Source organism: Agelaius phoeniceus, chromosome 7 (assembly GCF_051311805.1).
Source record: "Agelaius phoeniceus isolate bAgePho1 chromosome 7, bAgePho1.hap1, whole genome shotgun sequence".
Classification (NCBI taxonomy): Eukaryota; Metazoa; Chordata; class Aves; order Passeriformes; family Icteridae; genus Agelaius; species Agelaius phoeniceus.
This window is the reverse complement of record NC_135271.1, coordinates 30,526,046-30,548,165: the sequence shown is the minus strand read 5'-3', so window position 1 is coordinate 30,548,165 and position 22,120 is coordinate 30,526,046. Positions and strand designations below refer to the sequence as shown.

Below are 22,120 nucleotides of genomic sequence, written 5' to 3'. Positions count from 1 at the left end.
CAAATGCATTGCCTTTTCTTTTCCCTTTTCATCCTAAGCTGGCAGGACATCGTTGTTGGGGCCCCGCAGTACTTTGACAGAAGTGGGGACATCGGGGGGGCCGTGTACATCTACATGAACCGCCAGGGCAAATGGGCAGGGGTGAAGCCTCTTCGCTTGAATGGAACCACTGACTCCATGTTTGGACTTGCGGTAGAAAATGTTGGGGACATTAATCAGGATGGATATCCAGGTAAATGGAAAACCATGGCAATAAAAGTGTGTGAGATTGTTTGGCCAATGCCAGACTTGTAACATCTTACCCTTTGATTGCACGCTGCAGAAAGAGCAAGAATGATTTTAGATGTTGCAACTTATTTTCACCAGATATTGCAGTAGGGGCTCCATACGATGGTTTTGGCAAAGTATACATTTATCATGGATCCAAGAATGGAATAAATACGAAACCAGCACAGGTAATGAAATAACCTTTACTATATAATCATTCTTGAACACAATTAAAGGAACGACAGGGCTATTATCCATCTTCCTTTCCATTGCTATTACTGGTGTGTTGGGTATACAGGAAAGTCGCAGGGCCCTTCAAAGATTGCATTGCTGACAGGAAAGATTAGGAATTCTTGTTATTAACAGATATTTTTATTTCTCTGGCCATCCACTGGCACCAGTAATATGTGCAGAAAGAAAAAGATGTATAGATCTGGGTTTTTTAAAAAAAATCTGGTGCTTTGAAAACAATTACTTTCTTTGTTTTCTCTTTCATTACTACTGTTTCACTTCCTTCTTAAAATGTTTGGCTGGTTGTTGTTGGTTTTTTTGTGTTTTTTTTTTTTTTTTTTTTTTTTTTGGTTTTTTTTTTTTTTTTGTTTTGAGGGTCACTGTGTCCAGTTTGCAGGGTGGGAATGGAACTCCATTATATTCCCTAGAATACTGCTTGAATACTTTGCAGAATACTTCTTCTGTTTTAAGTGTTCATAGTCCATAAATACTGTAAATAAACATGAGAGTAATAAACATTTTTATTTAAAATTATGTAATAAACATAAGCTCTCGGCAGATCAGTAATTTCTGGTACTCACTGCTATTGCCAAGTAACTTCTTGGAAGAAGAGCAAATCGTCCTGGCACTTCAGTATCCTTTAGCTGAACTGAACACAGAGGTCCTATTTCATAGGTCCTACTTCATTGTATCTTTTCCCCTCTTTTGTCTCTGACTGTAAGACAGTTATGTTCAGTTGTTACTTATTTTACCTTTATCACTTTTAAATGTCTGAATTCCCTCAATCTATTTGCTTTTTAGATTCTTGATGGTGAAAAAACAAACACCAATTTCTTTGGTTACTCTATTGCTGGAAATATGGACCTGGATAAAAATTCCTACCCTGATGTTGCTGTTGGTTCCCTGTCAGATTCTGTAAACGTGTACAGGTATTAATATGGAACCTTAATTAATTACACCAGGGCTTTGGGACAAACAACTTTACTTCTCAGGCAGAACAGCCCTTCCTACAATTTATGCTCCCATCTCTAAGGTGTATAGTATCTGTGCACATAATAGTAATGTTCTTAAATACACTGGAACAGCGCCTGAGAAAAGCAACTCACATGGCTTGTGGAAGAGAACAGAGTAGGTGGTAGAGGAGTTGGTCAGATTATTTAGCATTCTGCTTACTCAAAAGGAGCTCTAATCTTTTGCTGGACAAAAGGCAGGACAAAAACTTTTACCAAGGTGAGAACAAAAACCTCTTATGGTGACAAAGAGTTGAAAGGAGTGGCCCAGTTAAGTGGAGCAGGTGGCTTACCAGCTATTTTAAACAACCTTTCAATGTTTTAATGAGAACAGGATCACCTCATTCATTTGTTCATGTGAAATGTCTTCTCCCTTCCAGAAAAAAGACAAGTTGTCAGGCAGAAGTATGGTTACAGCCTACATGCAGAGGAAGCAGGAAATAATCATTTCCCACAGCCACCAGGCTCCAAATTAAAGCTCTTGTGAACATGAACCTGAATGAGCTGTAGTACCTATAGTTGTTCCTGGGGGCTGAATTACTATTGGTGGTAGAAACCCCCACTGAATTTTCTGGTTTTTGTAAGTGTACAGAAAGACAACAACAACATCACATTAGAGTAGCCTGCTTCCCACTCAGGATCTGTAGTCATTCTCACTGACCTTTGCTTAGCTTTTAATATATTTTAGGTTTTTTTCTAACCAGTGTCAAAGCCAAACTCTGTGTTTCTTAGAGTGTCTTTGTTGCAAATCAGTGCAGGGGTGGAGGGAATCTGATATTCACATTAATTATTTTATTAATCTTAACAGAAACTACTTCTTTTTTTTTTACATCTTCCTTTTATTCCCTGTTTTTCCCCCAAATGAAGATCTCGGCCTGTGATAAGCATTAGAAGAAACATTACAGTACAGCCTGATAGAATTGATCTAAAGAAAAAGAATCCTGAGGACCATGGTGAAATCAGGTAAATGGAAAAAGAAATTCCTCTATCTGAAGCCTTGGTGTATTGAGCTTTCTACTGTCAAAATTCATTCAGTGATCATGTTTAAGTGAAGGGATATGAGAGTCATGCAGGTTAAGCAAATGTATCTGCATATGTTCATTTTGACTTCCTGAATTTTTTCAGCCTACTCTGCTAAAGACAAGGTGTGGAATATGTCCTTCTCATAACATGCATTTTTGGAAATTGATGTCACCTTGCTTCTGCAGACTTCTAACACAAGTATCTTGGCTTGAACAGCTTTGTCTTGAGTAGACACATAGGAGCAAATGCTTAATTGCTTATTAACCATTTTTCTTGCTTTATAATTCAGTCTAGTAAGCAGTAAATACCACAGTCATGACTGATCAGTTGAAACTTTTCATTCTGTTGGACCATGCCTTAATAAAAGTTAATACTAATTTCTTGGCACTTTTTACAGGATGGATGTGAAAGCATGTTTTAAATATACTGCAAACCCCAGAAATTTAAATCCAAGAATAAGTAAGTTCTGAAGATAAACATTTTTGATCTGTTTGTCACATGGTTTGTTTTTTGGTTTTTTTTTTTCTTTCTTTAGAGTTCATCATGGAAACATATTACTCAAATTATAGTGAGTCATCTCAGACAGTGACTGACAAATTTAAAATGTGACTCAGTGCTAAGCTCAGCTGTTGCACAGTCTGTATTTAGAGTCATGCTGGTGTGTTAAGCTGTTCTGTGGATGACAGACTAAAGCTTTCTAAGTAATGCAACTGCCAATGAACAAATGGCTTCTTTACAGACCCAAACCATTTTACCTCTCTAGGTTAGTGCTGCTTTAGAGAATCCTAAACCTTTTTTAATGTCAATTTTATACATCCTTAGTGAGCATTATTTCTTATTGGAGGCTTACCCTATGAACCTGTCCTGTATTCATGAAAATGGTTTTGTGGAAATCATTAACTGAAATAAAAAAGTCTACATTAATAGGAGAAGACTGAAAGACTATGCCATAAAGATGTAAAGCACTTGTTACAATGCTGCTGTTACTACCTCTTGGAGAACTGTGTAGGATTTTGAGAGGAAATGAGAACAACTTTAGGCCAATGACCCTTTTTCTCCTGTGTTGTCTTGAATTTCTCAGTTACTTTTAAAATCCAAAGGCTGTGCCTGAATGAGTGCTGGTCCTTTAGCAGGTGAAGTGTTTGAAGCAGCTCTCAGTGCTTTGGCACACTCAGTGCTGTTTCCATCTCTGCAGCACTGAATTAGATCGGTGAAGCAATCATTAAAAGATGCACCGAGTTCAGATCTAGAAAAGCATACCGCAGCACACAGCTGGACAGCTCTAGTCACAGTTCTGCTTTCAGTGTTAAAATTACCAGTGTATCTTTCTTGACCTCAGAATCCTGCTGGCTCTGGCTGGGCTATTTACAGCGGGTAGCTCAGCCCTCTGCTGGCTCCATACAGCAATTACAGCTCCCCCAGCCAGCCCCCATGCCCAAGGGAATGCTTTACTTAGGGAATAATAGGATTTGGTTTAGAAATTTTCTTTAGATTCACACACGGGGTACCTGGCCCTCAACTGTGGCAGGACAAAACTGACATGGAGAAAGTTTTTTTTTTTTTTTTTTTTTTTTTTTTTTTTTTTTTTTAATGACTGAAAACAGTTTGTGAGCCCAGCACTGTCTGGAACAGTCTTCTAGAAGAATGCTTAAGATCATATCTTGTGAAATTAAAGTTCTTTTTAAAATGTTAATGATTCTTTTTCTTTATGGTGACCTACTTTATTTTTTCACATAGAGATCAATTACACGTTTGAAGTGGAAAATGAGAGGCGGCAGCTGGGCCTGCCCTCCAGGGTGCGCTTCAATGACCACTCATCTGATCAGTTCACTGCAAGTACAACCCTCAGGGGACAGAACTCATGGGAGTGTGTCACTACAAGGCTTATACTGCAGGTAAGGGAAAGTATTTTATTTATCTTTCATTTAGATCCACTCTTTTTTTGGCAGCCTCTTGGAAGGAACCTTTGTATATAATTTTGTATTTAATTTCAAAGTCATATGCAATATAAAACTTCAAAAATAGAAACCCACCGTAGTTTACTATTCTCTGCACACACGATGCTTCCTCCTGTTGCCTTTCTTGCAAAGTCTGGATAAAAACCGGAGGTCAGTAGAGCTGAACTAATTTAGAGCAACTGAGTGCCAAAAATGGAGAGCTGCTTCCAACAGAAATAATTGTTACAGAATTTTATAGTGACTGTTTAGGAAAAGAATTTTAAGCCAATGGTTTTGGAGTGGATGAATAGGCAGGGCAAGAAAGCTTGGTATGTGCTCTCTTGACTTGGCTGCTGTAGTGGTTCCTAGAGGTGGTATTGCTCTAGAGGCTAAACAGATTCCCTCTCCATGGCTCAGCAGGAATGAGTTAGCCTCCAAGACTGCTTTTGATCACAGCAGATTAAAGAACTGTAATTTATGAATTATAGTTTGGGTTGAAAGGGACCCTAAGGATCATCTAATTCCAACTCCCATGCTAGGGGCTGGGACACCTTTTATTAGACCATGTTACTCAAACCTTGTTCCAGTGTGTGATTTTACTACAGCTGTGTGAATTTCACCTGCCTGAATTACTGTCTGTGGTTCATAGGAATTCTTAATGGTGAGACAAATTGTCAGATTGGGAAACCAGAGATAAAAAAGGACAATAGCGCTGGGCTCTTTGTGTTCTTGCATGTTTAGAAAATGTTGAATTTATATACAGTACAAAATCTCATATTTGTGTTGTTTTTTTCTTCTCTACACTGTACACTAATGATGCAATTTAAAATATTTTAACAGGAAAAAATTAAAGATAAGCTACGTCCCATTCCAATATCAGTCAGTGTTAAAATTGCTGGCCTGGAGTCACCATCCAAGAGAAAAGAGAGTGCACTTCCAGATCTTATACCAATTCTAAATTCAAATGAATCTGAAACAGAGACCACAAAAGTAAGCCTTTCATATCACATACTCACAAAAATCTGTACTTCTACAAATAACTTAGTTTTAAAGACTGTAGAAAACTAAATTATGTCCAAAGGAAATAATTGGGGTGGCAGTGGACATGTAACTATTGGATTATTATTTTATATTTTATTCTGAACTTGTTACAACATGTTACAAACTATGTACTGTGTTCTTCTGCAACAAAAGTGAAGATGGTATATCTCCTTGGTTTCTTCCCTCTCCCCAGTAAGTTTTGGAGGAAATGTACTTTTGATTAAAAACAGAAATTCATTGTCTCCTGTTGGGAACATTTGTCCAACATAACAAGATAATCTACACTCTTAATTCTTCCACTGTTAGGAAGCTGGAATGGCATTTGAGCAATGACTGCAGCAGTGACATAGCAGGGAGGGAATATCTCCATTAAAAATGCTCATTTCCTTAATGCTTATTGGAGAATCGGACAGAAAGATGTATTTTCTCATAATAAGGGTACCTCTCATTTAGAATTATCCAACTCTGCTTTTTAGTCACATTTAAAGTTCTAAGCTACCAGCATCAAGGACTGTATCTCACAAAGCAAAACTCGACAGACAAGAATTAAGTCAGGTTAAAATCTGAACTCTGTCCAGGAAAGTGCCTTGTGAGTTCCTTGTAGATGCTTTATTTAATGTGTTTCAGGAATCTAATTTTAAGCTACTATTTCGTGTCAGGCAGTAAAATTGGTTTGGTTTTATTTAGGTGGAGTTCTTAAAAGAAGGATGTGGAGAAGACAATGAATGTCACAGCAACCTTAAACTTCAGTACCGGTTTTGTACGAGAGAGGGAAATGAAGACAGGTTTACTTATTTACCACTGTAAGTCTTGATTAATGCACTTTTAAAGTTCAAATTATTATCAAGTCCTTAAAAGAACTTTTAGGACAGGATTTTGGGAAAGAGAGCAGCTTTTTTCTGTGTCTGGCAAACACAGCCCTTGGTAATAGTATTGATTTGTCAGGGTGAGGAATGAGAGCAGAGGGGAAGAGCTTGAGAAGAAAGGAATGGATACTAAGTGGCCACAGTAGTGCAGGGTAGGGCTAAAAGAAAAAAAACCAAGCCAATTTAATACCTGGAGAAATGATATTCTAAACCAGCTTTGCAGTAGTTTATTGTGTGACACTGTTAATTATTTTGCAGATGAAACTTGACTCTATGACAATTTGATCGAGTATGGTCTCGTAGCCCAAGAGAAGTCGTTACAGAGAAATGCAGTGATGATTTAATTTTAACACATGCCCCAGCACCCTGCTGCATCCCTCCTTCCTGGAGGGCCAGTGAAATTAGAGCAGGGATAAAACAAACAAATGTTTGTTTACTGCCAGCAGTCATACATTTTTAGCAGTGAGTGCCACACTCCGAAGCCAAACCCATGTATACTTTACAAGTATAAAGCAGGTCAGTAGATTGATTTGGAGAAAATTCCTCACTACATGAGTCAGATGCAAGTGCTGGTACAGAAATACTATAAACTCCTGATTACTTGAGGGGATTTATCATCCTGTTCTTCCTCTTCACTGCTGGCCACTGTCAGATGAAATACTGGTGTGGGGGGAAAAAACCTATGACTATGCATGTTCATAGTTTGACTGTGCATGTTCATAGTTTTACTATAATTCTCCCCCAATATGAGGAAACTGTATTTGGATAAACAATCATAAGAAGCAAACTTGCATACACATTTGTTTTCCTAATGCACAGAACCCTGTACTTTCTGTTTCTGTAGTGAAAAGGGCATGCCAGTGCTTGTTCTGAAAGACCAGAAAGATATTGCCCTGGAAATAACCGTGACAAACAATCCATCTGATGTAAAAAATCCACAAAAAGATGGTGAAGATGCATATGAAGCTAAACTAATTGCAACTTTTCCAGACAGTCTGACATACTCTGCATTCAGAGAGATGAGGGGTTATCCTGTAAGTATTTTTAAGAGAAAAACTACTGAAATTTTTAAACTATTTCCAGCATATTTTTACTTGTAAATGTGTTCTGTTTAATCAGGAAAAACAGCTGACATGTGGTGCTAACCAAAATGGTTCTCAAGCAGAGTGTGAACTTGGAAATCCTTTCAAAAGAAATTCTAATGTAAGTTGCACTTCCTTTACTCTAGTTGTAAGATCTCGTTCTGACTGACCGCAGTCATCCAAAGGTCCTGTGTGTTGCAACTGGAAATCTGATTTGGATCTGTCTTTTTAACTCTAGAACTTAACACTTAAATGTTCTATAAAATTTCATTTATCAATATATCTTATAAAGATCTCATGTATTTCCTTATCTTTCTTCTTGTTTAGGTAACCTTTTATCTGATCTTAAGTACCACTAAGGTTAATGTTGATACAACAGACCTAGACATTAACCTGAAGCTGGAAACGTAAGTTTTCTTCATGTGCGTGCACCTGCACTTTGCTTTGATATACAGTTGTAAACGTTTTGAATTTATTTATTTGTTTGATTCACGGAAGTAATTTAATAGTAGAGAGAAACCCGCTAAATTTGTAAAATAAACACCATTGTTTCCTTTTCATTGTAGAACAAGCACTCAAGTTAATTTGACTCCAATTACAGCCAGTGCTAAAGTGGTTCTTGAATTGCTTTTATCAGTCACTGGGTAAGTGTTGATAGCATGACAGATTGGGGGGTCTGGGGACAGTTGTGCTTCAGACTCATTAAAATCTGATTATTTGCCTTTCCCACCCCCACTTGAACAGAGTTGCTAAGCCTTCTCAGGTATATTTTGGAGGTAACATCATTGGTGAGAGTGCAGTGAAATCTGAAGATGATATTGGAAACCTCATAGAGTACGAATTCAGAGTAAGTAATTTAGATTGATGACAACAGCTGCTTTTAATCAAATGCACAGCTTCGTGCTTTATGCATATGAATGCTTTTAAAAGTTACTATAATGGAATTTGCTTTCTTTGGCCCAAAATCCTAACTTCCTGTTCAGAACATGCAGTTTGACTGTGGGCTAAAACTTCTTTAGGCGTTGATATTTTATCAATTTTATAAAAAAGAGGTTGGGAAAAACTTTCAGACTTACAAGAGCAAGAGCTTGTTCTCTGTGTCAGAGTTCATCAGAAACTTGCAGTTTGCCTCAGTTACGCAACTGACCGATTTGTTAACTCTAAATTTGAATTGTTGTTGCACATGAAGTTTCATTTCTAAAAATCAACCACTAAAAGTTCATGTTAGGGAATTCTAATCCTTCTATGTATTTACTTGCTCCCCAAGTATGCTAGTTTTAGTATGTCTTCGTACTATTTTGACTGCTTTTCATCTGATCTAACTTTCCTGTTAGCTGCATGCTTAAAGCTTGTCCAAATCAATAATGTTTTCAGGAAGAAAATTCCTCTGAAAAGTATTTCACAGTTTAAAGAAGGTTTATTTTAATAGGTAACTAACTTGGGCAGACCACTGAAAACATTTGGCACTGCTTCCCTGGACATCCAGTGGCCAAAAGAAATTAGTAATGGCAAATGGCTGCTTTATTTGATGAAAATAGACTCCAAAGGCTTGGAAAAAGTCTCCTGTCAACCCGAGAGTGAAATCAACAGTTTGCGTGTTGCGGTACGTTACCCTGTCTTCTGTCGCTGAATTGGTACAACATGGAAGCACCCCACAGCAAGTGAGAGTAGGACATGAGAGCTTGCCTCTAGAAGGAGTTACTTTTTATCTTAACACTATACCGGCCCAGTTATCTGTGAATAAGCCTATCAGGAGAATTCTTAACAGCTAATGAGGCTGATATGCTAAAGGATAGATGCTAGGACACGATGACTGTTTTTGCAATGGGCACTGCTGTCATAGGCTCTTATACAGGATGAAACTGCTGACTGTTCTAACAAATTTCATCAGTATTATTGAAAACTGCTCAGTAATAAAAGCATCTGAGTTCTTACTCAAAAAACAACAAATAACTAAATATCTTTCCAGAAGACAAGGAGCTGGAACCTAAATTTATTTATTTACCACAATAAGAAGCAATTTTCATAGCCCTGGATTGTGCCTATCTAGCAAAATCTTTTTCCTAAAACTTAAACTGCATTTTTTTCCTTCATATAATCTTAAGATTATATGGGAGGAATTTTTATTTTCCACCATTAAAACTGCATGCACATAAACCTGTTTTTGTCAGATCATTGTATTAGTTAATATAACTTGAAGTGAGTGTAATTAGTATACAGTTAAAAAAAACCTGCATCTACTAATCATTGCACATTCTTACTCTTTTAACGGAGTACCATTAATACTCTTTATCTAGAAATAAAAATGGAAATAGCATTGAAAGCTTTATAAATCTAAACCTCCCTTTGCCCTATTAAAGAAAATAGTCTGTTGGCCTTTCTTTTGGTAATCTCAAATTTTATTCTTAGCAGTAAATGTAGTTAAGTAGGGCTATATAGTGCTATCAGTCATGTGCTGATTTTGGAAGAAGAAAACACTGAGCTCTAGTTTCACTGCTTGTATGAATTAAAAGATTCTTACAATAAACTGCTCTTGGATTTTTTACTTTTTCTTCCTTGTAGGAATCCCATAACTCAAGAAGAAAGCGTGAAGTTGCAGAGAAGCAGATTACAGACGGCCAGGCATTTTCCTTATTCTCAGAAAGAAAATACACGACCTTGGTAAGGATATTGTTGTATTCTTGTCAGATACCTCTCTCAGCACTCGAAAGAGGGCTTTTCTGAGTTTGGCAGAGTGAAAGAAATTCTCCCTTTCCCTTCTTTTTATCTTAATCTGAATATCGATGCTTTTAAAATTCAAACATTTAGATCATCTACTGTGAGGAAGAACTAGGAAAGAATATCTGCATAGTTACCTTAAAATAAGCAAGTAATAACATCTTCATTGTATTTTCCCATTACTATCAGTACAAACAGATAGTGGTTCTTGCATGTAGGTATGATGCATATAATCCAATCTTTAATCTTGGGGTGAGGTTTAAACAATCTGTGAAGATGTGATCCTACTCACATGCAGAAATCTGTATTTGCAGAGCTGCAATGTGAATGCACACTGTGTGGATATAAAGTGTCCCCTGAAGGGTTTTGACAGCAAGGCATCTCTTGTGCTGCGTTCCAGGCTGTGGAACAGCACCTTCTTAGAGGTAAGTCCTCTCACCTGCCCTTCTTGAAACGTCAAGAGTTCTTTCCTGCTCTGTGTCTAATACTTGTGTTTTATTTTGGAACAGGAATACTCAAAAATGAATTACCTTGACATTCTGGTTAGGGCTTCTATCAGTGTTCCTGCTGCAGCTAAGAATGTTAAACTCACAAATGAAGTTGCTCAGGTAGGTTCAGTGTTAAATGCTAACCACATGTTATAGTTGTGGTTGTTCTACCTTATCTCCAAAGACCAAGAATGAAACAAATTTAAAACAAAACTAGCTAAAAGTTTAACTTTCTAACAGAGTTTTGAATTATTGTTAATTTTTACCTCTTAATGGGGTTGAAAAAATTAATTACCATATTGAAATGATACCAGTGGGAACTTTTTCTTGAAAAGCATTTTGTAGAAGACATCTTTATATAGTCTTACCTCTCCTCTAACAATTGCAGCTTTCTAATTAAACATGTACCTTCTAAATACCCCTTCCACCTGCACATTTTCTGTCCTGTAGGTGCGTGTTACTGTATTCCCTGCAAAACCAGTAGCCCTTTACACAGGAGTTCCGTGGTGGATCATTGCAGTGGCTATCCTTGCTGGAATACTCATGCTTGCACTGTTGGTATTCTTACTATGGAAGGTGAGCTTTTACTAATCTGGTTATTTTTTATTTTCTGGTCTCTAACTGACAAGATAGCAAACTAATTAAGTATTTGGGACTCAAAACTGCACAAATCACACATTATCAGTTTCTCAGTTCTGCAGCACTTGGAATTAAAATGGTTGTATGGGCAGACTTGTTACATAATTTTTCTATTTTCACATCCTCAAAAGGAAGTATTTTGAGCTCCAGATGAAACTTGAGGACAAATGTTCAGAGGCCATAGTTTGATACAGGTGGATAGAGCCATTGGGAGCCTCTCCAGTTGGATGTAAAACTTCATGTGAGCTATTTAGAAATGTTTTAGTTCTCATAACATCAGAAATACCATTAAACTGATAGTAGATGAAAATAACCAAAAGCACAGGATTAATACATATCCATGTGTGCTAGTGAATTTCTTATTATTGCTTTTTTATATTAGAAACCTTAAAGAAATAAAGAGGTATAACAAATGGTTAACTATTTGCAAAAGAAACAATCAAGTGTCTTTTTTCTAATTACCTTTGTAAAAATGCCAATTATTTGTGGTCCCAAGTATAACAGAGCAATCTTTTCATTCTTAGTTTTTATAGGTTAGTAGTATTTGCTGTTATTGGATAGCAGATGGTTATTTAAGGACGAGGATGTGAAGAATATCCTATCTGTCACTTTTTTCTCCCAGTGAAACTGCAGCAGTTAGCTTTGAGGAGCTATTTGCTGCAAGTTACTTCCCTTGGATAGTTCTGATTTCCTTATTTTCTAAAAAATGCCCAGCTGCTTCTGTAAATACTCCTGATGAATGAATACTGGGTGGGCTGTTAGGTTCTAACTACTAGTGTTTTACTGTGCATGAAAATACAAACATTTTTCACATGCACACACAGTGAAAAATGCTATTTTGCTGTTTTATGAAGGACAAACATTGTACTGGAAAGACAGATACATCATTGGTTTAAGACAAAAGCTTGTATCCAAGGGGCCAAAGCAGTAACTGGTTTTGTTCTACACCCTGTGGTTTTGTCTGTCCCATGCACTAGTCCACAAACAGGTTTCTGTATGGGGTTCTTTCTGCTCTTCACAGCTACCTTCACTTGCTATGGACATACTTCATTGTAGCTTTTCTTAAAAAAAACCCGAACAGATTGTCTACAAATTTATCAAAATGCCTCCGATATAATATTCTTTGGTTACTCTGTTAATAAATCAGATTATTTTATTCTTTTATTGTATAGATCAAGTAAGCCCAAGAAATTCTCAGATCTAGAAACAGCTGAGTTCTTGTGATGACTTTTTAATTTTTGTTTCTTTGGCCTGTGAAGGGATAATGGGAAGACAGTTGACAGACTTAAGTCAGTTTTAATAGGTTTGACTTATTCCAGTCCACAAAAAATGACTAAATACCTTGCTTCCTTGTAGTGTGGTTTCTTCAAGAGAAATAAGAAAGATCATTACGATGCCACATATCACAAGGCTGAGATCCATGCTCAGCCATCTGATAAAGAGAGACTTACTTCTGATGCATAGTACTGATCTACTTCTGTAATTGGTAACTGATGATATTTTTTAATTTCTAGCTGTGGCACATGCTATGGTTGCAGTGGCTAACTGTGAAGCTTCTTCTGCATAAGTTCTATTAACTTTTGGATTTCAAGCTATCATACTTGCTTGCTCCTTCTGTTGATAGATTTTCAGCTTTTGGTGCATGTGAACACACAGAGGTTTACCCTGGTCTAAAATGCTTTTTTTCTTTTTTAAAAAACATGGTGATCTGTTGCAATGGGCTTCAGTTTTTTTTTTTTTTTTTAATTTATGCTTTACCATTACAAGTAAGTCTTTAAGCTTGCAAGATGGGAATCAACACTGTAGAGTTAAGATGCAAAGATAAGACTGCAGCAACAATACATAAATTTGCTTTACTAACCTTTAGTGCATGCTGTACATGTTGCTTACGTTGGAGAAGGATTTTCGTAATGAGAATTTATTTCTGTGGAAACATCTGTTTTACTTGAGTTCTAAGGTACTTCTCTAAGAACACACTTTGCTGAAGTTACAAGATGCATGATGATGATTTGTACTTCCAGCAACCTTTATTCCACTTATGTGCATGTACATTGTATCCATAAGTGTGCTTGAAATAGGGGAGGGGGGAGGAATTCTTAATGAATTATTTCAAAACAGTGTTTAATGAAACTGTGAGTTGGCTAAAGATTTGGTCTCTGCTCACTGTAATTTTTTTAAAATTCAGTTCTATCTAAGTTCTAATATTAAGAAACTCCCAAATCATTGACCAAACAGAACCAAAAAATGCAGCACCTTTAATACTATGAAGAAAAGTTTGCTCGGTGGTTCTTACCCTCAGTAGTATCTAATGTCAGCTGGATGACACAATGTCTCTTAACCTGAATCTTGATCCATAAGGATGATCAGTGATCCATAAGGATGTAAAGCTGAGCGTGTACCAAATCATTATCTTTGTATATCGTGGCCATAGCTCCCTTTGGTTTTGGAAATTAATTTTAGTCCATGCCTTGATATTCACAATCACTTCTTACAGCGGCTTTGAATAAAAAGCTGCAGAGTGCAAAGAAGCTGGTACAGGTCGCATCCAGGGCGACTTCCCATGGCAAGCAAGACTCATGTTTCTAATACAGCATATGTGTAGTTAGTTTAGGTGACTGAAGTGGAAATGATGCTTTGAAAACCAAGGCCCTTAGGGTAACTTTTTTTTGAATGTTCTGGAAATCTTTCTGTAGGTTCTTAAGGGTAAATCATGTCATCATACAGGAGGACACTGAAGTACATACCTACCTTTGATTCAGGAGAAACAGCTTTCCTGTGTGTAGCAGTAAATGTCCTCATTAGATGAATGAACAGCTTTGTACTTGAGGGAATCTTTTTAAGGTATTTGATTACCATGGATAGTCAGAGCATGCCCTTTGTCTTTAACTGCTGCCGAAGAGCTAACGCAGACCTCCTGGCTCACATTTTTACAGCTAAATATGCTACATTTTTGGCCTACATACTTTTGTTCTCAATTTTCTTACCTGCCTATTTGTGTGAAGGAAGAATTTACTGCTTCTATAATTGTAGTACTTTGGCAGCAACTCACAGCTAAACTGTTCCTTTCCTCCCGTGTGCAGTGCGGGTTCTTCCGGCGTTCCAGGTACGAAGACAGTGTCCCCCGCTATCACGCTGTGAGAATTCGAAAAGAGGAGCGACAGATCAAAGATGGGAAAAGCCAAGACCTTGAGACGAAACAGTGGTTCACCAAATGGAACGAAAATGAAAGTTATTCTTAGGCAAAAATGTTGTTTATCCACAAAGTTCAGATAGAGGTTAAGGTTTTCATTCATGGAATACTGATGGAGTTAGACCTGTGAACACTATATGCATTCACCATTTGATTGTAGATATTACTACTTATATTGAAGCTTTTATTTGCACAGTTAAAATGGCTTCAACAGACTTCATTTGCCTTACTAATTTCCACACTGCCTCTTCATCCCCCTTAAATCTAACCCACACTTCAGATAATATTTTGCTGATGTGGGGTCTTTTCTGCAAAATAAGCAAAACCACTACAGCAGACCTGATCCTCCTGTGATCCTGACTCTCTTCCTAGTTATTTAAGGCATGCATGATTAAGGTCAAGATGAGTTCTCCTTTGTTCCCTCAATGCACAGTGCTTTATAAACACAGAGTGGCCTTATCACACTTTGTTCAAGTATAACTGAAGACCTGCAAGTCTGCTTTAGTCATAACCTTTGCCTGCTGCAGTAGTTAGGGCTTAACAAAAAGCATCATCTTAAATTACACATGCAATGGGTCATGTTGCTTGATTTTGGGTTCTTTTTAAGATCAGATTGTGTGATTCTTGCTCACAACAAATATACACAGGTTTTGGTTTTTTTTTAAGAGAGGCTTGAATATTAGATGTACTTTGTGTATATATATATATTTTAGTCATTTTCGTATTTATTTTTATTATAAATCATTGTCTTTGACTAACTGGTAGGCTGAAGACTACTGAATTTTTAAATCCACTGTTCTTGTTTTTGTGTTTCTTTTCTTCTTGTTTGTGTTTTTGTGTTTGAACTTCAAATTATGAGACCTGAGGCTTTCACTGCATTTTAATAAATCACTGAAGGTGCCAATGCTTTCTAAAATGTAAATATTTATGCAAATGATGTGTATGGGTGCTTTCTTTTTCCTGATGCTTGTAACATCAGGTCCTGTAACATGATTTGTATATTACTGTGGACTGTTTAACAATTTGGACACCAAAGTGAAGTAATGTTTTAGATACCATTTTATCCTCACTGCAAGAAAAGTGACAAGTCCTTTGGAAACCTCTTTCCAGCTTCATAAGGACTTCCTGGTTGGCAGAAGGCCTTGACTGCTGCAACTGTTGTATAGCACTTGGAGGCTGTAGATGCCTTACTTACCTTAACTGTCAGGATCTGAGCTGATCCACGTTGAGACTACTGAATCATCTTGAATACCTGAATGTTGATAAAAGTAGAACCATGTTATTAGTAATCTGGTTATTGTAACATAACTGAGAAAATGATTTAAAGAGTTTACTTTTTTACCCATATTCTAAAAGCCTTGGTACTATTTAAGAACAAAGATTTAGTTCACAGTTGTGTATTCCATGTGGAACAAAATTCTGCTCAAAAAGTATGCATGTTAATTGCTTGTACTATGAACTATGCAAAAACCTCTTGGTACTTTTTCCCCTCATAGGGTAAAAACCTGCTAGGAGGGCAGTTGTCAAATGTCTTATTTTTTCTGCTAACTTTGAATGTACCTTCTTGGAAGGTGTGGTCACCTAAAAAGTTACCTTTAGGGTTAACTAAGATGAGTCTATTAAACTAGATAATCTCAGTGTGTTATGACCCTGACTTTATGAATGCTTACATAATAATTATGTATTAATATCTTTAGATATTAATACATAATTAATTATGTATTAATATCTTCCAGAATCCTAGCTTATTTGCTTAAAGGCTCAGCAGCATCAGAAGCCAGGCTAATCAGGGGATAAGAAGCTTGAGAAATACACCCGAGTATAAAATCAGACTGTGGCCCTCATCTAAGAACATGAATGTCTTAGCAGTGTTAAAGTTCTTGAAAAAATAAGTCACGTCACTGGTATATTTTTATCTCAAACTTTGTTATACCAGCTAAGAATGCTGCATCATTCCATGATTAGAAATTACCTGTGGATATTTGTATAGAAGTGTGAAATAAATTTTTTTAAATTAAAGATGGTCTTGGTAATAGTGATTTTATCATACTTAACTGAGGTGGCCACAGCTAAGTTCCCTAGAAGAAGAGGCTGGAAGTGGCAGGCTTTAACAGGTTCTCTCTCAGCATTGCTGTAGCTCTTGCTGCCCTGCTCCATGCAAGGAGCAGATAAGGAGCAGCAGGAGATAAGGCACAGTGTCAGGCTCACAGGCTCTCTGCTGCAGTGGTAGGAGTGAGAGCCTCACTTGCCAGCTCCCACCGGGACATGGCTCCTCTCTCCATGCTTGACTCATGCTGCTCCAGCTGTCCCACTCATGCTTCCATGCAAGCAACCTCCTAAAAATCTTCTTAAATAGTGCCAGACGAGTATTTAAGTAAGTACTGGAGATGGCTACATCCCCCAAAACTGGTCAAGGATTTTGCATACCTATTTGTATCATTTAGCAGTGGAAATTTGAAAAAACACAATTGCAGGGTAGTTTAGAGTCCACCAAAAAAGCCCTATGGAAAAGCCAAAATTATGCAGGGAAAAAATCCCACCAAATCCAACAGACACAATGTGGCTCCACCTCTAAGATGTTAGCCCTCACTGGATGCTTTTACTCAGTGTTGCTGAAAGGCCTTTTGATGCAACAAAGCCCGAAGAAAAAGGTTAGCTGCATATATGCTAGGCCACTCCTTGTTGTTGAGGCCAAGAAGCTTCCAGAACTACACCCAGAAAATGTTGCTAGACCCTTCAGTGCATCTCAAAGACAAGAACTCAATCTGCTCTTATTAAGTAATTACTCTACATGCTAGCCACAAACATTTCTCTACAAGAAGACAAAATATCAATTGTCAGAACAGTTAAGTAGCTGATCATAGTAAGTTTTGAGCAAATCTATTATATTGGGCTTTATATGTATGCTCATATATACCATACACATAATAGTACTAGATGTAGTCTATACAATATATACAGTGGTATAGCACTCTAATGCTGTATGTGTACAAAATGCATGCATATGTGATATATAAAACTTAGTGTTCACTATAGATTATGTGTGTTCTATCTATACAAAAATATACACACTCTATATCGTCCAAGGTACAGAAATAGAGTGTTGGCAAACTGCAATGCTTTCCCATAGGCTTAACTGTTGCAGCACAGCAGAACTTTATAAGAGAATATACCTTTCAATTTAAGGGACCACCACAGCTCAGTTCCAGTAGCCACCTGTCCATAAGAGTTGTATCTGGAAAAAGGCAACAGGGTGCTCAGTTGGACACAAATAAAGAATCAGTACATGAAGTAAAATGAAACTTCTGAAAGGGGCACCGAACCATAAAGCAGCCTTGTTGCAATGCTGATGATCATGGCTGCAGTGTGTCTTCACTCCACAGACTGCACACAACCAGGGAGCTGCTCATGTTCAACAGCTGCAGTAGCTTCTCCCAGCACAAAGCCAGTGTGTCAGCAGTTGGTCTGCAGAGGCCAGGAGACCAAGCTGTGACAAACAACCAGGCAACTGCAGCCAGTGCTCTGAGCCAGCCTGTGGACACGCTTGGACGTGCCTCAGTGCCTCACCAGACAGCTTGGCTGCGTGGCACAGGAAGAGCACGAGTGTGTTTCCCTCTAGGGATTGTGGAACCGGTTGCTTCAGTTTTTTATTCCAGTCCTCAGATACCTTTCAACGTCTATCTTTCCAGGCCCCAGAGTCATAATTCATACTATATACCTTTTACAGGCTCATAAACCTTGCAGAGTCCTAACCTTGTAAAAAAAACCACCACAAAACTCCTTATCCCAAAAGATTGCTGCTGTAACGGGCCTTAAACCCCAGCCAAGGTGTGACATTGTCACTATAAAGGGCTTGGGGACCCGCAGTTTGCATTTTTCATATCGCAAGAAAGACCCCTTTCTTCCTTTTCTAGCTCTGCAAAACATTTGTTTGCAAGCAGCACCTTTTCAGGGCCCTACCTGCCTCAAATATCCCAGAAAACACAGAGAACAAATTTTTCCAAGACGAGGTGTCCTTGCTGCTGCAGACCAAGATACTGGTACTTGGTCATCACTGATACACAATGCCAACTATGTATTCTCTCCCTCAATCCCAGTGTCTTGGGGGGATAGGGAAGGAAGGGACAGAGGAGTCAAATACTTTTGCTAGGAACATATGAAATAATGCAACTGATAAGTTGATTAAAAGAAATGTTAGCAGGATACTGCTTGAAGTGGAGGGGTCCAACAGAATACCCCAGTATAGAGCTGAGAAGTGCATCACTGCCAGCCTGCTTACAAGGCACTCTGCCCAACTGCAGCTTAGCAAGGAGGAACAACATGAAAACAGCCATCCTGGACCTGATCACAGATCCACCCGGACCAGCAGTCCACCTCTGACAGCTGCTGAGAGTTGTCCGCAGTGTCCACAAAATCCTGTGCTGTTCTTGTTCTCCTAAAATGTTAATGCTTAACTTCAGAAGCTGTGTAGTATATTTTTCCTGTATCCAAAAGACATCCATAGAATTCTGAGTATCTCAAATTGGAAGAGCCCCATAAGGGTCATAGCTCCTCGGAAAAAAGAGACCAAAGCCACACAAACCAATGTTACCCTAAGAATTTGTCAAGCATGGCAAGAGCACAACTTAGCAACAAAAACCTAAGGATGAAAACAAATCTAAGAACAACAAACAACTGGTGCAGGTTAAGTGCACAAACTGGCTAGATGGGCCAGGTGACTCTGCAGGCATTGCAGCCAAGCATATAAACCACTGAAATAAAAGAAATATTCTTAGGATACTCATACCTGGTAAGTTTTTTCTTAATCTGAGCTGCAACCACTTTGGAGGACCTTAAGGAAAAGGAGAAAAGCACTAGTACATGCAGCACCCAAAAATTGATGACTTCCAGTAATGCCTTAACAAACAAGAAACTCTTTCTATGTAACACTCTGCAATATTAGAACTTAAAAAATAAATAAAATTGAAATTCAACTAAACATTGTGTTTTCAGTTCTTCTGAGGTCCGAATTGTTCTGTCCCATTTAAATTATTGATCCAGATGTATCAGAATTTCAACAACACCAATAAGCATGAATATGAGAAGGAAAAATGCAAAATAATGAAAATAATACATTTCCCCTTTTTGGTTTGCATAAGAATTTACAGAAATTAGTATGTTAGAGCTCTGGCCAGTGTCATACTGGATCACATCAGAGCAAGCCCCTAGAAAATCATCAATGAGAGAAACAGGTTTTAGGAGAGAAAGAGCATTCAAAATTTTCTCCAGTATTCTAACAGAACATGTTTACATGGATCAGGATCTGATTGATTGTTTAAACAAGATGAGGAAACACCATTAGGTAAATAGAGAGGTTCTTATCTGAAAACAGCATTGAAAGAATTATCCACCATTCTTTTATCCACAGTTACTTCTGTGACTGCTCATGCTGCACAACTTTTTCTGAGAAAAGTGCTCTCTGTTTACGTGACTGTGTATGGTCCCTAGCTTACAATGCACAATGATTTATTTAACCTCTGGCAGCCTTTGCCACATCTTATGCCTGGGGACTGCTGTCCAAAGATAAGTTTGGGCAGAGGGCCAGTTTTTAAGGCATGTCTGTAAAGCTGAAACACCAAACAACACCACAGTAATATATACATCTAAAAGATGAAGCCAATCCAGAGCCATCATAAGAAACTGCAACAGTTTACAAAGACTCCATGTACTGCTTGCAGGCACTGCTTTAAACTAGTGCTGGCTCACAGCTGAGGCCATCAAAGTGGCTTTGAGCACAGCAATTCTCAAGTACAAGTTCCAAACTACTACAAACTTGAGCACCATGAGCTACTCCTTGGTGTTCCAGGAGTGGCCTACAAGCAGCAATGAGCAAAACTTGCCAACAAGCTGTATTTGTAGAAGCCTTGCAGAGCCAGACAAGCTGTCTGTCTGCCCCACTAGCCAGCACTTCCTGGCCAGAGCAGAACAAGCCATTCAGTTTGCAGCATAAAGATTAAGGTGTGGCTGGATTACAAACCAGATGAAAAAAGCAGTCTAATCCTGCTTCATTCTCACACACTATTGGTGCAGTTCAGGAAGCTGCATCTGGAGGCTGACTGAAACAAATGTTTTCTGCATTTCAATGCAACATGAACAAGAAATAAGACAGCCTTAAATGGGAGGAATCCAACAAAGCACTGAAGGGATTAACGTGATTGCTGTATCAGAACTGCTCTAGTGGATGCCATAGGATATCCATCCCCTCTCTCATGTCATAGACAAGTCACAGGTACCAGGTTTGTTTACAGGAAACCAATCAATATTGAAAAGTTGATTTAATAAATTTATGGGACGAATACTAATATCCACAATAGAAAAAGCAAATGAATGCAGGGCATCATCCACTGTTGTTCAATCTTTTCAGGAATTGCACTGGGAATAATAACCAGCACATCTCCACTGGAGATCAGGTTAGCTATCAAAAGATTGCTTATCCTTCTCAGAGGAGCAACCACTGCCAGCATGAACCAGATTTGATTCACACATCAGCACTCCACCCACAGGCTGGAGACCCTCACTTATTTTCTTTATTTTAATCAATATGGTAACTATAGCACATTCCATACTATATATGTTTCTTCACTGTGGGAAAAATCTACTGTTAACAGTAATTATAAGGGCAGGTCACGAGGGCACCTTGCCCACTGAAATACAAAAGGTAAATTAGGATAAAACTTCTTATTGAACAGTATTTCAGTATGGTGTAGTGCGGAGAATAACTTGATAGATGGCACTCTTAAAGAGGCCTTCCTGATACATATTATTAACATTTAACAAAACCATAATAATTAGGTAACCAAAAATTTCTCTCCAATTACAATTGGAACATATCATTAACCTGTTTATAGGCAGAGAAGCAAGAGGTGACCACACTGTCACTCTGTGGAGTGCCTGAACTGACTTCAGACATGGGGGAACTGTGATGGTGCATTCCCCCCCACACCTCCTCAGGCCTGCTCTATGATTTCAGGAGTCACCTCCCTCAGCTGCAGTGCTAATGAAACTGCACCATTGTTACTGGACTTTTCTCCCCCAAAATTTCCAGCACATTAAAACTGTTTTTATGGCTAGGATGGAAATATATTTTTGACTAAAGCCAAGCATTTCCTGAGCCGGTACCAAGAGAGGCCCTTTGAACTCTCGCACACCCCAGCAGGCTGTGACCAGCACCTCTCCAGGTGGGACCACCTGGAGCTCATGAACCCTCAAGCCTTTGCCATACAGGAAAGCCCATCCCCTACAGCCCTCGAGGAGCAACTCTTGCCCACTGACAAATGTGAATGGATTTGATGCATTCCACTGAACTCAAGGGGAACTTTTCAGAGTAACACAGGTATAGATGTACACACCTCTGTGCCTGTGTGTGAATCATGGCCTATGCAGTAACTAACAGAGTGAATCCTGCCTTCAAACTCTGCTAGGGCACGAGGTTAAACTCCTATCAAATACTAAATTATTAAAGCAGGTATGCTTACCAAAACAAAGGTAGAATTATTGAAAAAATCATATTATTTGAAAGTAGCTAAGTGCTTGCTTGGCATAAGTAGCTAGAATTGTTATAGCAAGCTGAGCTATATGGCTATATTGCA

At 38.2% G+C, this 22,120-nt stretch overlaps 1 protein-coding gene and 1 long non-coding RNA gene across 4 annotated transcripts in view; one reads left to right on the top strand and one right to left on the bottom strand.

Moving 5' to 3' along the window:
* The window catches only part of ITGA6 (integrin subunit alpha 6), a 38,361-nt gene extending 21,850 nt beyond the window's left edge, over window positions 1-16,511 (top strand). For 2 of the 3 annotated variants that reach the window (XM_077181397.1, XM_054636043.2), the window contains 19 exons: window positions 39-232; window positions 367-455; window positions 1,300-1,427; window positions 2,376-2,471; window positions 2,929-2,990; window positions 4,269-4,426; window positions 5,309-5,458; window positions 6,197-6,312; window positions 7,220-7,409; window positions 7,495-7,578; window positions 7,785-7,864; window positions 8,024-8,101; window positions 8,202-8,304; window positions 8,887-9,060; window positions 10,020-10,118; window positions 10,490-10,600; window positions 10,685-10,783; window positions 11,114-11,239; window positions 14,383-16,511. In XM_077181397.1, the coding sequence (XP_077037512.1) occupies window positions 39-232; window positions 367-455; window positions 1,300-1,427; window positions 2,376-2,471; window positions 2,929-2,990; window positions 4,269-4,426; window positions 5,309-5,458; window positions 6,197-6,312; window positions 7,220-7,409; window positions 7,495-7,578; window positions 7,785-7,864; window positions 8,024-8,101; window positions 8,202-8,304; window positions 8,887-9,060; window positions 10,020-10,118; window positions 10,490-10,600; window positions 10,685-10,783; window positions 11,114-11,239; window positions 14,383-14,541 (2,296 nt within the window). In that variant the 3' untranslated portion in view covers window positions 14,542-16,511. Of the gene's footprint in view, window positions 1-38; window positions 233-366; window positions 456-1,299; window positions 1,428-2,375; window positions 2,472-2,928; window positions 2,991-4,268; window positions 4,427-5,308; window positions 5,459-6,196; window positions 6,313-7,219; window positions 7,410-7,494; window positions 7,579-7,784; window positions 7,865-8,023; window positions 8,102-8,201; window positions 8,305-8,886; window positions 9,061-10,019; window positions 10,119-10,489; window positions 10,601-10,684; window positions 10,784-11,113; window positions 11,240-12,658; window positions 12,789-14,382 lie in introns of those variants that run through there. The other variant, XM_077181396.1, reaches the window with a different exon arrangement.
* LOC129122327 (uncharacterized) lies at window positions 457-15,800 on the bottom strand. Its single transcript, XR_013183066.1, has 2 exons — window positions 15,688-15,800; window positions 457-14,434 (listed from the first exon to the last, which is right to left on the bottom strand). It is a non-coding gene; the product is annotated as an uncharacterized LOC129122327 (long non-coding RNA).
* Window positions 16,512-22,120: the final 5,609 nt, after the last annotated feature.